This window comes from Pavona decussata, unplaced genomic scaffold (assembly GCF_977016875.1).
Source record: "Pavona decussata unplaced genomic scaffold, jaPavDecu1.1 SCAFFOLD_16, whole genome shotgun sequence".
Taxonomy (NCBI): Eukaryota; Metazoa; Cnidaria; class Anthozoa; order Scleractinia; family Agariciidae; genus Pavona; species Pavona decussata.
The window spans coordinates 4,128,871-4,152,830 of NW_028145439.1; the positions used below are offsets into that span (position 1 = coordinate 4,128,871).

At 37.3% G+C, this 23,960-nt stretch overlaps 1 protein-coding gene across 1 annotated transcript; it reads left to right on the forward strand.

The window, feature by feature from the left end:
• The first annotated feature begins 531 nt into the window (after positions 1 to 531).
• On the forward strand, positions 532 to 13,135 carry LOC146487441 (uncharacterized). Its single transcript, XM_085088386.1, has 7 exons — positions 532 to 760; positions 2,310 to 2,572; positions 3,068 to 3,182; positions 8,034 to 8,162; positions 10,278 to 10,311; positions 11,606 to 11,747; positions 12,574 to 13,135. Exons 1-7 carry the CDS (start codon positions 679 to 681, stop codon positions 13,072 to 13,074), a joined length of 1,266 nt encoding a protein of 421 aa, XP_084944512.1. The 5' UTR covers positions 532 to 678; the 3' UTR covers positions 13,075 to 13,135.
• The last annotated feature ends 10,825 nt before the right edge of the window (positions 13,136 to 23,960 follow it).

Genomic DNA, 23,960 nt, shown 5'->3' on the forward strand with positions numbered 1-23,960 from the left:
TTTATTGTTTTTATTATAATTTTTCACACTTTTAGCTGTGCATATTTCGTGTTGGCGCTTTTTATTCATCACTTGTCAAACATTGCAGAATGGCAATCGAAAGCTCCTTTTAACCTTTTTTAAAATTTAGCAAGAAAACGCTTTAAATTATTATATCTACATTGTTGTTGATTTTTTTAAGGAAAAATAAAACCTGCAGAATATTTTTTTTTATTTTCTTTGTTTGAACGGAAAGATCACATAAAACTATAATTGAACCATTCCCGAGCGTTCCCTTTACATGTAAATAAACCAAATTGATCCATTCATGCTATCCCTCCATTAACTACTTATTATTACTCTTGCATTTTATTATTTTTTTTTTAGCAGCTGTTGTTTTCTTTCATTGTAACCGTAACCCTAAAGAAGACTAGTCGTGAAAAATAATATAGGCAGGAACTTGCATTTAATTATTAATTATTGTTAAGTTGAAGAACGAAAACTCAAACGTTCAAGGCCAGACTGTCGTTAAAAGGGTATGAAGTACACTCAAATTGTTCTCTCGGATTCACGCACAATTCTGCAGTGCACGAGATTGTTAGTTATTACACCTGTGGAAACAGTTTATCAGCTGGTGTTGGGCAACTTAGCACTGGAGTGGGAGTTTGTGCCGAAGGGTATAGCAGTATTTGTACCATCATGGTTTTGAAATCGATTTTAATGTTCTGGAGTACAATCGGAATGTTCCCGCGGATCCACGGGCAATTCTGCAGTTCACAAGGTTGGTACAGTCGGTTAGTTAGTCATTGTTCAACACCAGTAAGGCAAGATAACTTTTTTTATATCTCGCTCTGGGGTTCATTATGATTATAGCATGGATGATTAAACGACTGGGTTTTGAAACTTAATGAAACTTTATAAATAATACTTAGCAATCCTTGTAAGTTACTTAAAACGTTTTACAACTGGGCGAGGTGGACTCCCTCCAGGCCGAACTTTCAACAGAAGCAAATTTTTTGTTCCAAAGTGTGCGTTAAGACGAACATTGGTAGTGTAAGTATTTGTTCGGCGAGAAATTCCAAACCAACGGTAGTCCTTAGAAGACAGCCGGAGAAACGTACACGAGACTTGTTGCTGGAAGAAGTTGCGGCGACTTATCTTATCTTGTGACCGAACTACCCATTTTCAGTCCAAAAACAAAAAAAAAATTGTCGCAAAGATCATAGTTTGGTCCCTACGACTTGTCACACGAATTCTCAACTGCTTAGGAGAATTAAAAGGAAAAATGCTCGGAAATTGTTCCCTTTTTCCCTTGTTTGTCCCTTGTTGTGAAATATTCGTTGGACATGGCCCCTGCGGCCAGTCTCTTGTGCCAATTCTACGAGAGAATTGTTCCAGAGACAAGTCCTAGCGACATGACCCTTCATTTCGGCCGACAGTTGAGATGAAGAAACAACTCCTGCAAAAATTAACTCTCGTAACTGTTTTATTGAAAACGTCAGTGAATAATGCATATGGCGATCCAAAAATAAGTTGCTTGTGAAGGGCAATTTGTCGCGCAAAGCGTTTGAGGTTGGACTTGTTTTTCACGCACGTCACCACCTCCGCACGTAAACAAGGTTCTACACAGCAAAACGTAGACGCGCTAGGTTTACATGACAACCCAGCTTAATGTTTGACTCCTATATTTTAGAAATGCAGCAAACTGAAAAGTAGAAGATAAAACTTAGTACCACATGAAAACGTACATGGCTCAAAATTACCGCGGGCGGAAGTTCTAAATTTTAGCAGGTGATAATTTGAGTACTTAAAAAAAAAGAAAATCTTAACAAAAAGCAAAACAATTGTCCGTAAACCTTGCCTAAGAAACGTAATTAGTTTTCTTAGCCTTCAATACCAGTTGTTAGTTTATAATTTTCTGATGTGAACCCGTGACCTTTTAACGTAGAATGTGAAATTAGGTTCGTAAAAGTAAAGGGAAGACGACGACGACCATCGAAAACGTGAGCATAATGTCTTAAAATCTAGCATGTGGCTTACAGACATTGACAGTAATGATATATGTTAATTACCTTTGGCTGTTTTTGTAAACAAGTCAGCACGGAAAACTTAAGTGATGTATTAAAGCTTCTCTTTCATTTAAACGGACCAAAGAGAATTTGTGCTTAGCAGGACGACCATTGTCTCAAAAGCAAAAGTAACGAATGAACTTATATCGTTTGCCATGTGATTACTTTTCTTTCTATGATAACTTCTCTTCTTGCAATATGAGCTTTAATAGTTACTGTTTTCAATCATATTTTTTTTAATGCCAACTCTTCACTTCTCAGATGATTGTCGCCAACTGGAGTTCATACCAGACTATAATTATGATGGTAAACGTTTAATAAATCACGTGATACATACCGCTGAAGTCATCGTGGAAGGTTCGTGCCGTACCCTCTGCTACATGGAACCCAACTGTGTCAGTTATAACTTTAAAACAACAGCGAGCCACAATGGAAGACAGCGCTGTGAACTGAACAATGCTACTCATGAAGGTGACAAACACGACCTGAAAAGCTCCCCAGATTATGTCTATCGTGGAACAAAGGTACATGAGCTTTGGAAAATTAAAGAATTGGCAAAGGAGGGTAGACTTTGAAACAAAAAAAGTTTCTCAAGTGTTGTCATAACCCCTAAAATTAATTACACGATTACATTTAAGGTCGGGCCATACTGGGGTGCATATATCAGGGATATGAAGAGGGACATGTTTCAGGGACAGCTTGCTTCGTCTGACGTTGTCGTTTTTATATATTAAGAAAAAAAAAAAAAAACATGTTGTATGTAGTTCCGCTGGTCTGAATTTATGCGTCCGGCATGAAGCGGGGACAAAGAGAACAAAAATTTTCAATGTGGCATTGTGTTCACTGCTTTTGGAAACCGTCCCGTTAGAAAACATTGCAGTGCTCACGAAGCGGGATGTTAATAAATCAAATTTAGCGATTGGCTGATGTCTCAATCAACATATTAATCTGCAGAATTCAAGCCGATCCGAGGGCCTTTGAAAGTTACAATCGATTGATGTATTCTCCTCCTTTCTTAGGACGCTTGTTTGAAGAATTCTTGCAAGAACAATGCAACTTGTCAAACAGGTTTTACAGACAAAGGATATCGCTGTGTGTGTGCACGTGGATTCAAAGGAGGGTATTGTGGGAAAGGTAGAATCTTAACATACAATTCACTGGTTTGTCTGTTTGAATACAAAAATCAAAATAAATCACCATGCAGTTCACCAAATCCCAAAGAATCTGCTTTTAAGAACGCAATCCTCACCGAGTCTTAACTAGGCTTAAGCCCCATTCACACCATCAAAACATGTTTAGTTAAACCAGGTTTAACAAAATGAAAATTGGTAACAGAAAGCTGAACCATTGGCTTTGACATAGGATTCAAGTATACTTTAATGCTTTCATTTGTGCTAAATCTGTCGTGGACAAAAATCCGAAAGCAGCTTTTATGAAGGAAACAATTTTAAACTGTGTTTAAGGTGGCCGAACACAGTTTTAAAGTATACAGGTGTTAGTAAGCGTTATTTGGAAACTACGTTCTTCTGGGTGCTCGAAATTGGTGTGGTGCAAGATCAACTAAAAAGAAATGAATATGATACTTGTTGTTGAGCTAGGTCCCGTTGCCATGGCAACGCAGCGAGCTATTGACCGTCTACAAACAATAGTTTTCCTTAATTTTTAGAAAATGCATTCGTTAGATTTTTTCCATTTTTTGTCTCTAGAAAAACTCACAAAATACTGACATAATGACATTGCTTTCATGTAACTTTAACAGAGGGATCTTCTGTGAATATCTGTTTTGCACTTTAATGTTTTGTGAAGATACCCGCTGTCAGATTTGGATTTTTGTTTGCAGGCGAGTTAGGCTCATAGAGAACTACTATATTGCTAAATTTCACGAAATTCTAACGAGCGGTTCCTGAGAAAACAGTTCATTTCCATTAACAGAACCAGTCACAATTTTTTGGTCAAATGCGCATGCGTGGCTTTTAATTGGGTTTTCACAGCAAAGATTAAAAGCGTGCAAAAAGGGTTAGCTCTTCGTGAAATCGCTTTCTTTGTTCGGTGATGAAAGAAAAAGGGTCACAAACGATACACTGGATTATTTTAAGCGCAAAACTTAACTTTGTGATCAATTTGATATAAAATTAAGGGATCACTTTATCGACGCCATATTTTGCTTACCACAACCCTAGCGCGCGCTTACTATCATCATTAAATAATGAAGCCATCAAGCGCGCGCAAACTGTGTTCGGCCACCTTAAGTAAACAGCTTTTAAACGTGTATAAACCTTGGTGTGAATAGGGTATAAGATACAAAATTCCCCAAAATGGAAAAAAGTTATTTCTGGAATTCCCCTTCTCTCACCCCCCCCCCCCCCCCCCTCAAAAAAAAAACAATAATAACAATAATTCTTAATTCTCGATAATTTTTAAAACAGTTTATATACATTTTCATTGTATAACAAAAGCATAATGAAGATGTAGCAAGAAGGAAGGGCTGATAACCATAATAACTTAAAATTAAGAAATGGTGAACGTGCAGCGTGCAACCATCAAGTTATGGATGCACGGGGGAGGTCGCTTATCACGAACGAAGAGTAAAGGGCGATTTACACTTTACGACTTTGTTGCATGCGACAAGCTTACGACAGGGCTACGACACGAATTGTTTCGTGTAAATCAAACCTGCAACTCACTTACGACTGTCATGTACGTCACAAAAACTGTCGTACGATTTTAAAATCCTACGACAATCGTACGGTATAGGCAATGTTGAATGACGAGATTTTTTTTCATGACGCGAGCAGCGCGCGGTCTAGAAATCGCATGCGACAGTCAGCAAAAGTTGTACCGTCTAAATCGGCTTTAAGAGTCGCTCGAGGCCTATCTGCTGAGTGCTTAGCAAACCTCCCAAGTGCATCCATAACTCAATGGTGGCAAAGCTGTTTCGGTGGCAATTTATAATATAAATTAGCCTGGAGGTTTCTTAATTTAGATCCTGGAGTCATTTACGCGTCTAGTCGACTTTTAAAGTAGTTATATGCTAGTAGAATCTAGCACAAAATTGGACTTATTTTTTTGCAATTATAAGCTTAAATCTTTTGCAGAGTACACCGCTCCACATCCTAAAAATCTCAGAGCCAAACCTTTTCAAAAGAGTATCACAGGCGACACAAATTCAGCAAAAAAATGGTCTCTAAATTTATTTAATCTAGCACATACGCCTTCAAAGAATTATCATTGATTATAAGGTTTACAAAACCCCCTTTTACATACATATCGATTTCAGTTTACTATATTTTTATTTAATTAAAATTAACCAAGTTACCGCCAGAAGGCGTGTGTATTTATCATGAAGTTTTTTTTACTCGAAATAACCGAAACAACTAAAACGTTGCATTCAATCCCACTATCAGTCTGAAAGTAGAGTTATGAGCCAACCTTTATTCCATTTAAATTTCCTCCAAAATAGTCAACGCACTGAAGAATCGCTGATAAACGTATTCGAATCTCGCTCACTTGCCTTGTGAATATTGATTTCAATAATATTAGATCTCAAATAAGTCAATAATTTAAACTACTTTACGTCACAATTGAAGACAAATTTGATCGGGTGATTAAACATCCAAATTGAACTTTTTGAGGCAGGGTACGTGCGAGAAGACTTCAATAAATCCTGATGGAATCAAACGTGCGAGAAGCCATTAGCTGAATGCAAGCTTACGTCAGCGTGCAACTCACGGGTATATGGATGACGCGTATCAGCCAATCAGAGCGCGCGCTCTACTGGCGCTATTTTATAATACAGTTTATTACCAAAGCTTTTGAGATATTGATGAGCAGATTGTGCTCACAGCCTCCAAAGCAACACTGAACGATATGGGACGATCCAAGCGTTTGTCAGTTTTTCTCTAGGGTGAGCCCTTAAATTAACAAGCGTAACACGAAAAAACGAGCTTTTTGCTTGTGCAAAGCTGTCAAAGTGGAACCTGGAAGCTAACATTTCTCTAAAATTCTAACAAATCTTACTCGTTGTCTAAAATTACCGAGATTTTCTAAATTCTTTTCGGTGTCTAAAATTGTCAAAAAAAATTCCGGAATTTTGTATCCGGCTGAGCCTATATAACTAGCCTTAACGTCGTCAGACTTGCACCAGTCAATTCTTTAAGATGGGGGTTTGTCAGGATTGACAATTTGGTAAATTTAACCATAATTTAAGCAACGAAAGCGACGAAAAAGCCACAAGAAAGGCTTAATGGGCAAAAACGATCACTATTTGTACGTTTTGGTTCCTTTTTTGGCGTCCTGGCAGAACAAAAACGTCAAAAGACCAAATTCAAAGTTTTCGATTGGGAATGTAAGAACACGACGGTGAAAGTTTGAAAGCTATTGGTAGAAGTCTAGTTCCTGTAGGGTTCGCCCACGTTCAACAATTTAAATGAGTTGGAATAATCGAGAAATAGCTCAAATAACAGGTAGAAAGAACGTCACAAAACAATAGGATTTAATGAGAAAAACAAAAGCCCTGCACGCGCGTTATTAGTTTTAGTAATTCCTCGCCGTACTGAGACAAACAACAACGTGAAATGACCAAGTTCAAGGTTTACTGGGGAACGTGAGCACATGATGGTTAATTTGTCATTCTCCGTCTCAACTTCAACGCCGCTACCACCTGTCTGATGGTACTGGATAATTCGGCCACATTATTGGAACGAATTGGAATAATTGCGAATTAATACAAGTAACGCCAACTTAGAATTTCAAGAGACTTTTTGGTTGGCGTCACTGTTGTGGTTTCTTAAAGTCTCCAACATGAATCAAGTGACGTTTACATTGGCGTGATGACCTAAATCAAAGAATCTCGAAACTACCTTTAGAAAGTCTTTTGTGGTATTTTTTTACTCAGTTCTTTAAATAATGCTACAAAGCAAAGAAAAATACTAAATATTTTCAAATCAAATGAAAATAATCTAAATGCAATTCATTTAAGCAACTTCACCTACCTTACGATGGTTTAAGATTCCCCAAAGGTGACGCATTTGAAGATTAAAGGGTAATTTACTTTTAATACACGCACCGATTTATCGGCCTGATTAGTAGATTCAGTTGCATGAATTAATGTCCAGGTCAAAATTTTTGGCTGATTCTTTTCCTATTGTATAACGCAAGATGAAAATCAGCGCGATTCAAACATATGTTTCATACACTCGATTGCAAAAAACGTTGACACCTAAAAAGCATAAACCGTGAACGAAGAGACCCAATGGCTTTATGGGTATAAGTGTACTAAATTTATTTGCATCATATTCTATTCTCGTGCGACAGTTGATGACCAAAATTAGCTGCACGTGATGAATGATGGAAACTGTCCAAGCTTTCCTTAAGTGTCCAAGTTGGCCAACAAGGGTCAATTTGAGTGATATATAATTCGCGATTTGCCTAAGTTCAAATCAGTCAATGAACTTAAGCAATATTTGGTAGAAAATTATTCAAAAGAATTAAGTCAGCACTGTATTTTTTATTGTAAAGAATGAAAATGGTAAATTATTGATTATGGAAATGAGGTTATTGTTTAAACACTACCCACAAATCCTTTGGGTCTCATTATTCACGGTTTATGCTTTTTAGGTGTCAACGTTTTTGCAATCGAGTGTATATTCATATTCATCCAAAACATCTGTACCACTATATATCGGGCCGATTTTCGCCAGCTCAGTCTTGGGCCAAAAAGATTGGGCCAAAATGGCCCGATTAACCGGTAAGTGTAAAGTATCCGATAAAAGCAATCAACCTTAAAGAAGGAGTTAAGACTTGCATACACAACTATCCTCAAATTGTAATCTGGGAAATAGATTAAATTTCCTTTATTTTTAAAGGAAATCCAGGCCCAAAATATCTTCTACCTACTTAAGCATTTTGTACGCTAATTTTACTTAATATTCCTGTGATATAAGCAGTTTTTAATTAAATAAAAATTGAAACGGCGTTTTCTTGCAGATATCAACGAATGTTCTACCAGAAAACACAAATGCAGTGCTGATGCCGTGTGCAATAATACCAAGGGATCATACAACTGCACGTGCAAACCGGGATTTCATGGAGATGGAAGATACTGTGAACGAACAGGTGACAGACTATTTAGAGGTGGATTAGTTACAGGTTGAAAAAGCGCTTCTGTTGTCCACCAAAGCTCTTCTACTAGGTTTTTCAAATAAAGGTACCATACACGGCAAACACTTTCAATAAATGCGCGGATGTCTGTTTTAATAAGATGGAAACTATCACGTCATCACATGGAATTCCAGAACTACGTTCAGTGAAGTGATCTACAAACATATAAAATCATGGTATTCATTTTCTGAGCAATGCGTTCATCGCTGCCTAATGTATTATAACAACAAGGGATCATACAGCTATACTTGTAAACCAGGTTGTCATGACGATGGGAGCTGAGATCTTGTCAATGAACGCGTCGTGATCAACGTTAGGCGGATAGCTTACATACAGATAGTGCAGTTGAAAAAGAAAGTTTAACATCATCTTCTTTCTTCCCAAGTTGTCGCCTCAAGTGAGCTGCAGGGAATTAATTTAACACCCGAAAAAATTGAAAGGTTATAATTATATATCCAATACTGCTCTCTCGGTAGTGACAAGTTACTTTAAGAACGGTCTCGTGTGTAATTAACTATTGGTTCATGGGTCAGCGTGCGTTTATCGAGATATGAAGCACGCGGGAAGTTTGGAGAGCACGAAAGATGCATAAGAGTTACTTGAGGCGTAGCCGAGAGCAACTCTAGCTTCTTGAATACTTTCCAAACTTCCCAAGTGCTTCATATCTCGATTAACGCACAGCTGACTCATGTACCAATTGTTTTATCAGTAACATTTTCAACGCGGTAACTTAACCAGTTGATTCTAGGTTGACCAGAGGTTTTCAAAGCATTCCGTGTAAAGTGGTAATATAAACAACCCAATGTTCAGCAAAAATACACAACTTACAGGGTAAAAAACAACTCCTCTTAGGTCTAAAATAGTTAACGTTTCGAATTATCGAATTAAATACACTGGTTGCCAATTAAAAATTTTCCAAAACACAAACTTGAAAATTTGATCCTCGCTTTACATGGGAGAATTCTTTCCGATAGGGTGGACATTTATTTCTTTACCCAAGGTTTACGCATTTGTCACGTTTCATCAATGAAAATAGGAAGGAAACGGACATCTGAAGCTTTCCTAAATGAAATATTTATTCAGAAAAGTCTTTGTTCTAAGAAGCAAAGGCGTACAATTTTTAATCAGAGACGATAAATCGCGCAATCGATGTAAAGGAACTACAAGTCCATTTTGAAGTGAATTTATCGAATCGTGTGGAGCAAGGTTTTCAAAAATTTTGCAAAAGAACTGTTAGAAATACAAAGAATCGGTCAATAAGAAAAGCATTTAAGTACAAACTCAAAATCACAACTGTACTTTTTTTGTGAATTGGATTCCCACAAGTACTCGAAGATTACCAAGAAAGTCCGTGGCTTAAATAATGATATGAGATGTCCACTTGATCGTCGTCTGGATAAAACGACAATTTGTCCTTGAAGCACAATTTCGTTGTTGTTAATTATCGTATTTCCGCTGTTGAAACTGTCGAGTATTCCTTAGCAGTTTTTGTTTTTTTTTCAGTTGATCGTTTCGAAAAGGTGTGTTTTCCCTCCGAAAAAGCGAAATTGGCGGCTAAAAATTAGTAGTTTAGCGAGACACGATGACACGGGCCTTGCTTGTTCTTTTTTTTTTTCTTTTTCTTTAGGCTTTCTTTCGGGAATTAAAAACTCCAATATCCCCCAAAAAAGTAAGCAGATCTTCTTCAACAGCTGGTTCGCTTGTTGCCATCCATAGTTGAACTTTTTGCTGAAGTTTTTCCCCATTTTTGGATGCAAAATGCCGAAGTCACGGAGAAATTATTCTTTTCGAGGCATTTGTTTGCTGACGTCATCAGCGAGATGACGTCATCATTTCAATTGAAATTTGAAGCACGCGCGCGCAATTGAATTTGACTATTGATACCAATTTACCAGCTATGTTATAATTTCATTTGAACAAATGCGTTCATAATTTCTTCTTAAAAGATGTTTCTTTCTAATTTAATCTGGATTTAATTCCTTTTGCTTGGTCTCAGTATGTAATCAGAATAATCAGTAGTTCTTTCAGAAACATGGAAATTGTTTATCTTATGTTTAATTTATGTTACAGTTTCGTCATGCAAGGGAATTTTTGACAAAAAGATGTGAGTAACAAATACGCCCGATTCAAACGTCGAACTTTAGATGTGCCGAGCCTAGTGCAAATTAGCAAAAACAATCTTTCTTGCTCGTTTACATTAGCTTCAGCACAATCAAAGCTCGACCTTTGAACCTGGAATTAAATACCTACTGATCGTCAGTTTTAACATGAGACCACAGGATGAAACTAAGTGGTTTTCTTTTCATTAATAGAAGGACCCTTGTTCTAGTACGTTTTGCAAATGTCGCATCAATTTTTAAGGAGTGGATTTTGAACCATCATATTTTTATTGTGTTTGTTTTTAATGCAGTCTTGATGGCCATCTAAAATTTACAAGTTGGTTTATGAACATGTTGTGACGTTTCGTTGTTTCGAACATTAACATCAAGCGCAGAAATGACACTGAAAACTGAATATAATTTAATGCACAAGTCGCGTTTTTGACACTCCCGGTTTCAGGTGTTTGCGATGCTTTCTAAGAAATGTAAACAACTTTGTTTGCATATAAGCTGATTAACGTTCTGGAAAGACGGATTCTGTTCATTGATGAACAGCATCTCGTAAATGAGGCGATCGGATTTTTGTATTATTATGTTTGCCTCTTTTTATTCTCAGATGATTTGAGAGACAGACAGACAGACAGACAGACAGAATTAATTATTTTTTGAACACAGTGATTCGTCAATTTTAAAAAAATTAGTTTACAAGAAAGTCGTTTACAAGTGTCCAAAAATTTATACAGGAAATCATCGTAACAAAGAAGGTCTTTTACTTTAATAGAAAGGGTAAGGCCCTTCTAGTTAAGAATATCTCTTCTTTGATACGTTCTGATCCTAACGAGTTATTTTGGGCAGAGACGAGTTACTTTCAAAACCACCAGAAGTTCAAGCTGATATATAAAAAACACAATCGACATTGACACCTTAACTCCAGGTCCTTTTTCCTAAAGTAAAAGATTTGATTATGTTGTTCGTTCATTTGTTTATTTATTTATTTATAAAATATATTTGTTTGTTTGTTTGTTTGTCTATTTATTTTTCATTTGGACAAAGTTATTAGTTCATGGGTGTAATATTACTCATTATAGTCACTGTCCCAACTATCATTAGGTAATAGGTATGAATCTCATTAAAGTTGTAGTTTTCCAACATAATTCTTTTATAGTATAACTGCCCCTCTAAATTTCGTCGACCAATCGCAGCCCACCGACTCGGTGGGCTGTGATCGGTCGAAATTAACTACCTCAATTATAAAAACGAATAGAGAAGTCTTGCAGCTGGTCATGATTCTCTTCTTAGATCTTACGAAAGCAAAGCCTACCCACTTCTTCTGGACAATCAAACTTTCAACGTTTACTGTCACATGAACGATACCATTACTGGAAATGGAACATGCGGAGATGGGGGATGGACGCTAATCATGAAGATTAATGGCAGAAAGGTAGTACTTGCGTTAACTAGCCTATCCGTTCATTACGTCACTGGCAATGATATCATTGCCTTCAAAACTAACGGACAATTCCAAGCGTATATGTGCTTGACCCTCCACCTAGATTTTGCTAGTTGCATGTATTTCCATTTCTGATTCTAGTTGTTGTTAGGATATTGAATGACAGTTGGCAACGTATGCGTTGAGCATTTGCGAGTGTCTTTTGAATAAATCCTTTTAGTTTGAACTTGCGGTTGTGCTTCACGTCGTCTGATCGACGGAATATAATTAAGTTTAATGCACTGCCTTCTCTCAATCAGACTTCAGGTCATGTATCTTTTTCGTGAAAGATCCTACCTACTGCATATTTCTTTAAAAAAAACAAAGACTTTTATTCCCAAAAGATTAAACGCTCCAAAATGCGGCCTTATTTTGAGCTACTGAAGTTTGAAATGGAGCTCATGAAGTTTCAAATGCGCGCTCAAAGAGTGGTTTATATATAATGGCAGTAACCTTTCACGTTCTATTCTTTTGATGATTTCCCCTATACGCCGATTGTTAAGGGATAACAAATCATGTTCACAAATGTGCCTTGACTAAACAAGTGCCAATATAGTAAGCTTAATGTGCATAGAATGAACATGTACAATACAGCAAGCATACCTTCTGATACCAACAATATTATAATATCAAGCGCACGCACTAGTGTCATTAGCCATAGTTTAACAAAGATGGTTAATTCAATCTTTCCAATGATACAACGCCCTCAAAATACTTCAAAAAGTGGAAAAATTATGAGCATTGATTTATTGGTTCTTCCGTCCTCTCTGTTACCCAGAAAACCTTTCGCTATGATTCCGATCTGTGGAGCAACAAGGACACCTTCAACCCTGGAGGAGGGGAGACTGGTTTCGATTATAATGAGACCAAATTGCCGACCTACTGGAACACGCCTTTCTCCAAGATCTGCCTCGGTATGAAGATCGACCAACAGACCAAGTTCATTGTCATAAACAAGACCGCCAGTTCGTTGTATTCTGTAATCGCTGACGGGGAATACCGTAAGACCACATTGGGTCGTGAAATGTGGAAGTCTCTTGTTGGATCCCAAGGATCCTTACAGATCAACTGTAACATGGAAGGCTTTAACGCTATTACAAAGCATATTAGGGCAAGGATAGGTATTCTTAGTAATGAACAAAAAGACTGCAAGACATGTGACTCCGTGATCGGATTTGGTATTGGAGGGTGGGACAGCACTTGTGGAAACAGAGCACGTCACAGAGGAGATAACGGTAACAAAGATATCGAGGCAATGGGATTCATCTTCGTGCAGTAGAAAGAAGGTCGTTAATACGTCATTTTGAGTGGAAGGATGTACAGTGAAACCTTTTAGCCTACAGTTTGGAAAGTATCTCAGTATCTTACTCTGACAAGATGATAGTACTTTTAAAAGTAGCTTAAACGTGATTTAACAGCACATAAGATCTATAAGAAAAATCTGCTTCCATTTCTCCTCATGATAAGCTGTTATAGGGAAAAAAATAAGTCTCGAGCAGTATACATATACATTGGCACTTTATGCTCTAATTAAGGATTCTCAGGGTGCTTTGTAGCAAAGTTGGCTTCGGCTATCTCGAACATTGAAGGCAAACATCACCAGAAAATTAGGCAATGTAACAGTGTTTTGTTTGCGAGTTTGATTGCTGTTCAAACAATGTGTTTAGAGTGAAAACCGATAAGCTGTCTTGGTAACGGGCAAAAGCAGTTAGCCTTGTCGATGGAAAATTTATGCACGAATCTTGCACATTGCATTTCACGTGTTCCGGCACTTGTTGAAGATAACGGTGACAAACGTATTAAGGCAATGGGATTCATCCTTGTGCAGTCAGAAAGGAAGTCACTAACAAGTCAGTTAAAGTGGGAGGATGTACAGTGCTAGGGTTGCGATACGGGAAACAAAAAATAGGAAAATATCTCAGTATCTTACTCCAACGAGATGATAGTACTTAAATAGCTGAAACGTTATTTAAAGTTACTCACTAGTTCACCAGTTCCCAGTTGGCTTCATAGCTTAGTTGGTAAAGCACTGCACCGGCATCGCAGAGGTCATGGGTTCGAATCCCGTTCAAGCCTAAATTTTTTTCTTCAGACTTTCTTTTCGCAACTGCTTAACATGCGTACCTAATGCGAAGATCTTTCTTCTAATTGAAAAGTTATTAGCACATTAAGATCGAAAGCCAAAACCTGCTTTTAATGACCCCATTTCCTCTCATGATTAGCTGTTCTAAAAAAATGACAAGCTTCGAGCATTTCACCCGGTACTTAATCTCGTTTTCCTGGAACCAGGGTCTGGGTATAACTTGTCTTTTTTTTACAGACTACATTGTATTTCTTGAGAACTTGGTATAGTTCTACATACGTTCCCCCCAAAAAACAAAAACAACAACAACAACAAAAAAAACACGCTTGACAATAGTTTAGGAAATCCTAATTTGCTGTCGGTATTTTGTTATTAGATGGTGACATCGCATTGGGCTAAGACTCTATCTGTGATTGTACTAACTTGCGAGAAGGGATGAAAGTACTAGAAAAACAAATAAGTACGAGATTCCTTCCATCAACCATACTTTAGAGTAAGAATTTTTCTTGGTTCAAGTCACCCTTTTAGACTACTTATATGTAATATTATAAAGTGAAGGAGGTATTGGGGGACGGAGAGGGGACGGGGGGGGGGGGGGTGGGGGTTAACGTTACCAATGGTGTTTTGTTATTATTGTTGAAACTGTAACATTACATTGCACTTTACTTTTAGACAGTAGAGGTTTGGCTATGGTTAAATACTGGCTATTAAATATATCTTGACTACCTCTACTTTTGACTTTTGACTTTTGACTTTATTTCATTCATTCATTCATTCATTCATTCATTCATTCATTCATTCATTCACTCACTCACTCACTCACTCACTCACACACACACACACACACACACACATACATACATACATACATACATACATGCATACATACATACATACATACATACATACATACATACATACATACATACATACATGCATGCATGCATGCATGCATGCATGCATGCATACATACATACATACATAACTTGTTTATAAATTCGTGGAAATGACAATTACCTTACTGCATTTAAAATAAATAAACTGCAACGCTAAAGCAGCTTAAGCTAATAGCCCATTTTACAGTTGTGTGCTAAGTGATCTGGTCTTGGGTTCTAAGCGAGGCTGGGGTGACTTGTTTTCATACAGACCTCACTGCTTTTCATATGTACTAGATCTTGCTGTTCTTATGCTAACTAGTAAGGTCTGTATCAAAACAAGGTCACCCCCAGCCTCGCTCCCGATCCAAGACCAGGTCATTAAGCACACAACTGTAAAATGACCTATTGTGTAGGGTTCTGTCAGGATGGGATAATAACAAGAGGGAAGTGAGTAAGCACAGGAATAGCATTTCTATACATAAACCAAAAAAAAGTGAAACAAGTTAAACGATATTCAGGAAATTGGCAGCTCAAAAGCTTTACAGATCTGATATAAGCTGGTAAATCAGCAAAGTCCTTCTCATCTCTCATTTCTTTTAATATCAGAAGTAGGGCGGTTGGTACGAATTTGTGTCCCTTCCGTTACTCCAAATGACTTGTTCTGCCAATGAATCAGCTAGCTAGTATAAAAGTATATCCAAAATTAATTTCTTTAATGTCTGCATCACAATTAGATAACGCTAAGTAAGTTTGAAATTAAGTACGTCATGAGTTCAAGTTGGCTGTTATCTTGAATCAAGAAAATAACAATGATGCAAGGCTGATTATACCGAAGAAACGTACTTTGGTTAGACTAAACCAGCCTTCATAATAACGGTAAACAACGACAAGAACAACAACAACAACAATAAAATTATTAAAATACATTTTCAGCTGCCCGATCAACCTCGCATCATCGAAAGTCTTTTTTTTTTGCCTTCAATCTCGTCCAATGCTGATTCTGATCTGTACAAAGATCCGTGGTTACATATTGTTCTTATTTCGTGAAGTTGACAGAAGTCATTTCCTTCCTTGATCTACCGTGTAGATTTATGGATTTTATTTCTTCCAAAACTTGAGACAAACACAAATGTTGCCTAAAACTTCATTCGGCAAGACTAATAAAGCAGCGTGGAATCAATATATTAATATAATAATCGTGCCCCTGACGTTATCTTGTGGTTTTACATAGTTTGTTTCTTTATTTTAAAAATTTCTCGAAGACTTCAATCCCCCGTTCCTCCTCCTCCTACCCAGCCCGTCATGCTAAATTCGATTACATTAAGAGCGCGTAGTCCAGAATGCGCCTTCATAGAATAGACGGTGTTCATGTTCTTTCTGGAGCTATTCTGTGTTCTGAATGAACAGAATACTGGTATTGGGCAGAATGAGCGGAATACAAAGGGATTGCCATCTTTTGGGAATTGATATTCTGTGTATTCTGGTATTCCTAAACCACAATACGTATAGCCAGAATTGTACAAGCAGAATTCACCCGCGGATTTCGCACGATGTCCAGAATCAGGAAAAAATAGAAAAACAGCTTCACTGCCCGTGATATTGATGGCAATAACGAGAAAAAATTAACAGCAGCATCTCACTTAAAACACTGAAGGCCAAAAAATAAACCACAAATGATAAATTCTAAACCAATCATGCTACATACTCTGCAGCTTTCTCTCATAATGTATTACACTGTTTCGTTTTATAAAAACGTCTAATTTTGGAGCTGAGGCTGAACGTTCTTATATTTTATTGCGATTTGAGGCTGAAAACGTTCTTAAGATGTTCTTACATTACATGGTATACACTACATGTATTTCAGTAAATCAATTAGGACGTGACCAGGAAACCTATCAAAGTGCATTGTCTGCTGAGATATGGTATCAAGAACTGCTGAAATGACAAACCGAGCTGCGTGTCACCATTGTAAATGTTATACAAAACATGCCCTTAAGTATTTTGGTTAATTTACATTTGTTACCTTGATTTTATATACAGATTAGCAAAAAATAAAAGGTTCTTAATCGACTCTCAGCCTGAGGAATATTCTTAATACGTTCTTAAAATTTTGGTTAATCTCAGCCTCGACGTTCTTATAAAAAAAAGGTTCTTATAAAAAAAAAACAGAGTGTATCGATTCATGTACGATTCCATGGGTATATATAGAACCCGAAGATTAACATAGTAAACAAGTTTTGCACACAACAAAACGTAGACGCTGCTAAGGTTGAATGCCAACCCAACTCAATCCTACTCTTACATACTTGAAAATAAAGCAAACTGGATAGTAGAAGAAAAAGCTTAGCATCGCATGAAAACCTACATGGCTTAAATTGCAAATTACCGCGAGCGGAAGTTCTAAATTTTAGTAGGTGATAACTTGAGTACTTAAAAAATGAAATCTTACCAAAAAGTCAAACAATCGTCCGTAAACCTTGGCTAAGAAACCTAGTTAGCTTTCTTAGCCTTCAATACCAGATGTTATTTAAGAGCTTCTGCCAGTAAGGATTGGGCAAAGTTGGAAATCAACCCAAAATTCAAAATTTTGAAACTTTGTCAGAATAAAGCCTATTACATGCCTCATTCTTTGGCATATTTTGTTTTCTCCCAAACTCGATAATTTTATTTTGGGACGCGTTTAGTTTAAGGAGGTATTTTTGCTGTGAAAACTGAAAAATGCAAATTTTGAAAAATCGGTGAAAAATTACCAAAACCCCTGTAGCTAATGACACTTAATCCAGTTAATAATGGTAATTTACAGATTTCAGCAATATAATTATATTTTACTGGGATCAACAATGTTTTTGTTCAAGAAAAATATGTTCAAAGATGGCTCCTTTCTCCCAATACTCGTACAGTGAGGGACTATGCTTCATTTCCCGGAATATTTCTTGAGTAGCAGACAGACTTTGGAAAATTTGTTTGTACGATTTGAAAGGACTTATATTGGTGTAGTTTTTGATACAAAAATTTCCGTGCGTAATCATTATGTATTTGCAGGAGAGCGCCTCAAAAATTCGACTTTTCTCGAGACGCCTTTTTGGAGACACGGTCTGTAGGACTGGTTACGAGTTACGAAATTTCCAGCTATGGCAATAAAGGTACTAAAAATTGAAAAATATGTGCCTCTTTTATTATTTTTAGACGCTGTCGCTGACTTGTTACAGATATTTTGATCATTTTAATGCAATGAGCCATACAAGTAAATTGTTGTAATTTGATTGATGCACGGGTCGTTGCTTTCTTTAACGGATTTGTTGTTCCAATTTTCTGTCAACTAAGAACTCTCTACCTCATTATAAATCCTCTTGCGCAGAAAGCCTTCCCAATATAGGTAAACATTCCACATTGAATTATCCGACTACAAAATAATTATTTGTTCTTGTTACATGCCATCGGATTATATCGTTTTTTTTTTTTTTGGTGGGGGGGGGGGGAGGGGGGGGAGAAAGTACTGGAGAACAACTGGTGACGTAAATTTGCGTTATCACTAACAATAACAAAGCGATTTCTTTTCTGGGAAGAGAAATATCTTAAAAGGGGTAAACATTTGGTCCAGAGTAGGGTTAAATGCCGCCATGCATCCTAATTATCAACCTAGCGCTGCAACCATAGTGTTCATAATGAAAAAAAAACTTACTGCTTACAAGAGCACTTATTCAAAAACTCAATTATGGCATCAGAATATTGCTGCTTCTCTCGTCCCTTAACCTTAATGGAAAAGTGACTAGCCATGAAGCGCATCTGGGTCATCTTGAGGCTTTTTATTTCTGACTCTGTCAACAGGCTGTCAACAGGCACAGGTTCTTTCTATAGAACAACAAGGGGTGAATGATTTTCTGTTGCAGCGCTTCGATCACATCCGGGTGTACGGCTGCCTGCTCATGAAGGTAGCAAACACGACCTGGTAGTCGCCACAGATTATTTCTATCGTGGTTCAAAGGCCCAAGAGTTTTGGGAAATTAAAGAATTGGCAAAGAGCAAGGCTAGGCTTTGAAACAAAAAGTTTCTCAAGTGTGTCATAAGCTTACGCGATTACGTTTACACGATTACATTTAAGGTTGGGCCACACTGGGGTACATATAGCAGGGACATGAAGGGGGGCATGTTTCAGGGACAGTTTTCTTCTTGTGACGTTGTCGTTTTTATGAAAAAGAAAAAAAGCCCAACGTATTTCATGTAGTTCCGCTGCTTTGAATTTATGCGTCATGAAGCGGGGACAAAGTGAACCAAAATTCTCAATGTGACATCGTGTGCACTGCATTTGAAACTGTCCCCGCTAGAAAATATTGCAGTGCACGCGAAGCGGGGATGCTAAATAAATCAAATTTAACGATTGGCTGATGTCTAAATCAATATATTAGACTGCAGAATTCAAGCCGCTCCGAGGCGCTTTGAAAGTTGTAATCGATTGATGTATTCTCTTCCTTTCTTAGGACGCTTGTTTGAAGAATTCTTGCAAGAACAAGGCAACTTGTCAAACAGGTTTCACTGGCAAAGGATATCGCTGTGTGTGTGCAGGTGGATTCAAAGAGACGTATTGTGCGAAAGGTACGAAAATTAACGTACAATTCTGGATATTAAGGCCGTGACTGGACATAAGTCAAACATGTCCATAGAGTCAAACAGTGCCCGAGCGTCGTTTGAGCAGAAGGAAAAGATGTCAGGCATCATAAGCTCCTTCGTACATGGAAACCGCCAGCCGCTGCAGCAGATCAACAACCAAACTCAACTGGCTATACCTCCACAAGAAAGGGGGTATTGTACCGGGTGCTGCAGGCCAGATGTCCAGACAGATTTCTGATCAGCAAATTAATATGCAGAACGCAAGCACCAGCTATACTAACCAGCCGTTTCCGAACACGTTTAACAACTGCACAGTGACCATAGTTTAAAAAATACAACTACTTCTGATGAATCCTCAGTGGTCCATTTCGCTATTCAGCCGATTGTACTTTGCTGTCAACTCTTTTTCAGAATTTGCTAATGAAAAGGACTTTGAAATTAAGCTTAGTCTGAGCTTAACGTCATTTTTTCTTTCACGGTTTGCAAGTTTCTGAGACTGCGCAATGTATGGCGCGATCACTGTGTAGCTTTGTTTTTATTGATGAATGAACTTTGCAAATGCTCCAGTTTGTCAGAGCGCGCGAATTAGCATGCATTTTTTTTTTGTTACATTCACTATTAATATAACAATTTTTATCATTTTATACATTGTTTATCGACAGGGCTAGTACATTGTTTATCGACAGGGCTAGTAGACAAGAGTGAGAAATTATAACTAATAAGCAATACATAAATGAAAAAATGAAAAAAGGAAAATAAAATAGGAGTGGCATATCCCTCGAAACGAACATATTTATTGCAGCTCATGCGCATAGTGTTGTCCATTTTGCTCTGAACTTTCTCAGTGTGTTATTTTTAAAGGCAATTGTGCGTTCACAAAGGATCTTTTCATTAAATAACGAGCTGAAGATTTCAAAACTGGGATAGGCTTTGTTTAACCACGAAAGAAAGATGTGATATTTTGCAATGATGACATAATGATTAAGAGCTAGACAAGTATTTAATTCAGGCTTATAACCATATAGAATACCCGTACCGTTTAAGGTGACATTTTCCGATCTCTTTTCATTCCACCAACCGATTACAATTTGCCAAAAAATTTGAGTACTGGGGCATTCGTATAGAAGGTGAAGTAGATTTTCATGGGGGTGGTTGCAACGATCACAGCTCGGAGATGCTCTCAGCTTCATTTTGTAAAGTTTGCTATTGGTTGGTAGAATGTTATGTACCACCTTATATTGAAAACATCTAAGTTTGTTTTCCATTGTGACCTTGAAGGGTAACTCAAAAATAGCCTTAACTGTGAGATTTTGTTCGGGTAGTATCGTTTCTACGTTCGGAGGTTTAAGCATTTTCAACACAAAAATTTTGCGTGCAATTTTGGCCGTGACGTTCGAAGGAGTGAGGTTGTGTTCATCACTGTTCTTGAGAGGTTCTGAATTAAGAATTGATTTTTTCCATAGATTGGGGATCGCAGAGAGGAGACCATTATAAGTTAGAAAGTCCACTGTTAAACCATATTTTAGTTGAAAATCGGATCTCGATAGAAAGTTTCCGCTTTCGTTTAGAAGATGGTGAATTTTAGTAACCCCTTTTCCGTACCATGAGGCGTAAAACACAGGTTTCCCGTCTATTCTTATGAAACGGTTGTTCCAAATAGTTTAATGTTGATAATCCATAGCCGTTGAAGGGTTCTTAGAGTGTAATTCTTGCCAAACAGTCAGTATATCTCTGTAAAACCTTGGCACATGTGTGGTCAAACTTGCATCGCGTGTGTCGAAATTACAATCAAAGATAAACCGACCCCCATATTGAGATATAGCAGAGGAGAAGACGGAACACCATTTACTACCGTCAGCTTCATGTAAACGTTTGACCCAAGCTGCTTTAAGCGATTTTTCCAATATGTCGAAGTCAACCATATTAAGACCGCCTTTATCCCAGGAAGTATTATTGTTTGACGTTTTACCTTATCGGGCTTGAAGTTCCAGATAAATTTGAAGCAAATATCGTTAACTTTATCAGTAAAGTTCGGCGGCATTGTAAAAACAGACGTATTATAAACTAACTTAGAAATTGCAAGAGTCTTAACAATACAAATTCTTCCTATGAGAGTTAAGTTCCTAGTCGTCCATAGATTTAAAGCGTTCTTTAGCGTCAGAAGCTTCTCTTCAAAATTTATTTTGTAACTAGTGGTGGAGTCATAGGCGAAGGCGACACCTAACGCAAAAAAACGTATTCTTCTGGCCATGCAATGTGGAATGGGGCGTGTTTGCCTAAGTTGCATTTTAGGCTTTTAAGCCACATTCCTTCCGTTTTCGAGATATTTATTTTCAGCCCTGAGCAGATTCCGAAATCATGTAAGAGATTGAATAAGTGGCTGGCCGAGCACTCATCCTCTAAGAGTCATACGTAATCAGGACCTTACGGCTCTAGCAGAAAATGTCAGTAACTGTCGAGGCTGCAACCTATGCCGAGAATGATTAGGGTTTACATAATTTTTTGCGATTGATGTATGAAATTTTATTAATATGGTTTAAGATGTAAATTTTTAATTCATTTTTATAATTTTTTAGAATTTTTAGAATTTAGTTAGGTGTCCACTATTAGTAGAGGGGACTTCTCCCCTCAGCTACATTTCTTGACACGTTAATAAAGTTATTATTATTATTATTATTATTATTATTATTATTATTATTATTATTATTACTATCATTATTATTATTATTATTATTATTATTATTATTGTTATTATTATTATTATTATAAAAGCTGTAAGGTCATCTGCATACATACTTAGCTTTAATTCAGTCTCGTTGATTTTTAAACCACGGATATTTTCATTTTCTCTGATCGCTTGGGCAAGGACCTCAATTGCTAGGGCAAAAAGAAACCCTGACAAGGGGCAGCCTTGTCGAACGCCTCTGTAGAGCTGGAAAAAGTCAGACGCGTAACCGTTATTCATAATACAACTTGTGAGATTCGAGTAAAAGATGTGAATCCATTTTCGAAACATCGGTCCAAAGTTCATGACCTCGAGTACTTTGAACAGGTAATTCCATTCCAAAGAATCAAACGCTTTTTCAAAATCTATAAAAAATAACATACCTGGCAAGTTTTTTTTCTCATGTAATTCAATCACGTCGGAAATCAACCGAATATTTTCTCCAATAAAACGATTTTTGACATAGCCTGTTTGATCTCTGTCGATGAGTGTTGGCAACACTTTCTCTAGCCGCTTTGCAATACATTTCGTGGCAATTTTGTAGTCGATGTTCAACAAGGTAATCGGACGCCAATTTTTTTAAGAGAAGCGTGTCTTTTTTGGCAACAAGGAAATCACACCACTTCTTTGTGAGATCGACATTTCGCCACAATGATAGGCGTCATTTAAACAGTCTTTTAAAGGAGTTGCAACGTATTCCCAAAAACACAAATAAAATTCCGCAGTAAGTCCGTCAGAACCTGGGGTTTTATTTTTCGATAACTGTTTAAGAGCGGATAGGCATTCTTCCTCAGTGATAAGACCTTTGCAGGCTTTTTGGTGATCACCATCAAGTCTTTTTATGTTATCGCAATTTAGAAAAGACGGTGCTGAAGCATTAAATGTATCATCCGATGTTTGAGAGGGATACAAGGTCTTGCAGAAGTTTTCCATTTCGAGCAAGATCTTAATCGGCTCTTCTAAATATTCATTTTCTTTGGTTTTCAGTTTGACTGTGTGTTTCCTTTTGTGAGCCCGCTTTTCTAAATTTTCTAAGTCTCTGATCTCCATTTTTATCATTTCCCAATAAAGTGTTTTGTCTTCGATGTCCCGATGTTTTTCTTTGGCATGTGTTAAAAAGAATTTCAGATGTGTAACAAATTCCTCGTTGTCCAGAAGGGAGTTATTAAATTTCCAGAACCCTGGACCAGACGATTTTTGGTTGTTTTTGTATTGGATCTCCGCGTAAATTGGACTGTGATCCGAATCATAATAAGACTTCACATCTGTGTTACTTGTGCGAGGAATCAGGCGCTTCGAAATAAGCCAATAATCCAATCTGCATCTTATCTTTCCAGAGCTATTTTGCCAGGTGAATCGCTCGTGGGATGGGTGATGAAGTCTCCAAATGTCGACAAGATTTAAATTATTGTTCATTTCAACTATGCTTTGAATGGAATTTTCCCTACTACTGATGTCTCTTCCACCTTTTTTATCGATATTTTCAAGAGGACAGTTAAAATCTCCTCCCAGTACAAGATTTGAATTAACATAGGGACGTAACATACTCGTCAGATGAGTATAAAAATCGACCTGAAGGTTTTGGTCATTGGGAGCGTAGATAGTGGCGAAACAAAACTCTTCTTCTTGTATTGTAAGATTAACAACAAGAACTCTTCCATTTTTGTCACAGGTTATGTTCGTATTTTCAACTTTTACGGTTGGTCTGACGAGAGTCATCACACCTCTGCTGTGTTTTGAGCCATGGCCGATAGAAAATGTCACCTCCCCATTCTGCACGCCAGACATTTTCGATTGTCTTATCGCTGTAGGTTTCTTGTAAAAAAATTACATCATATTTGCCAATGTGGAGCCACCGAAATAATTTTCTG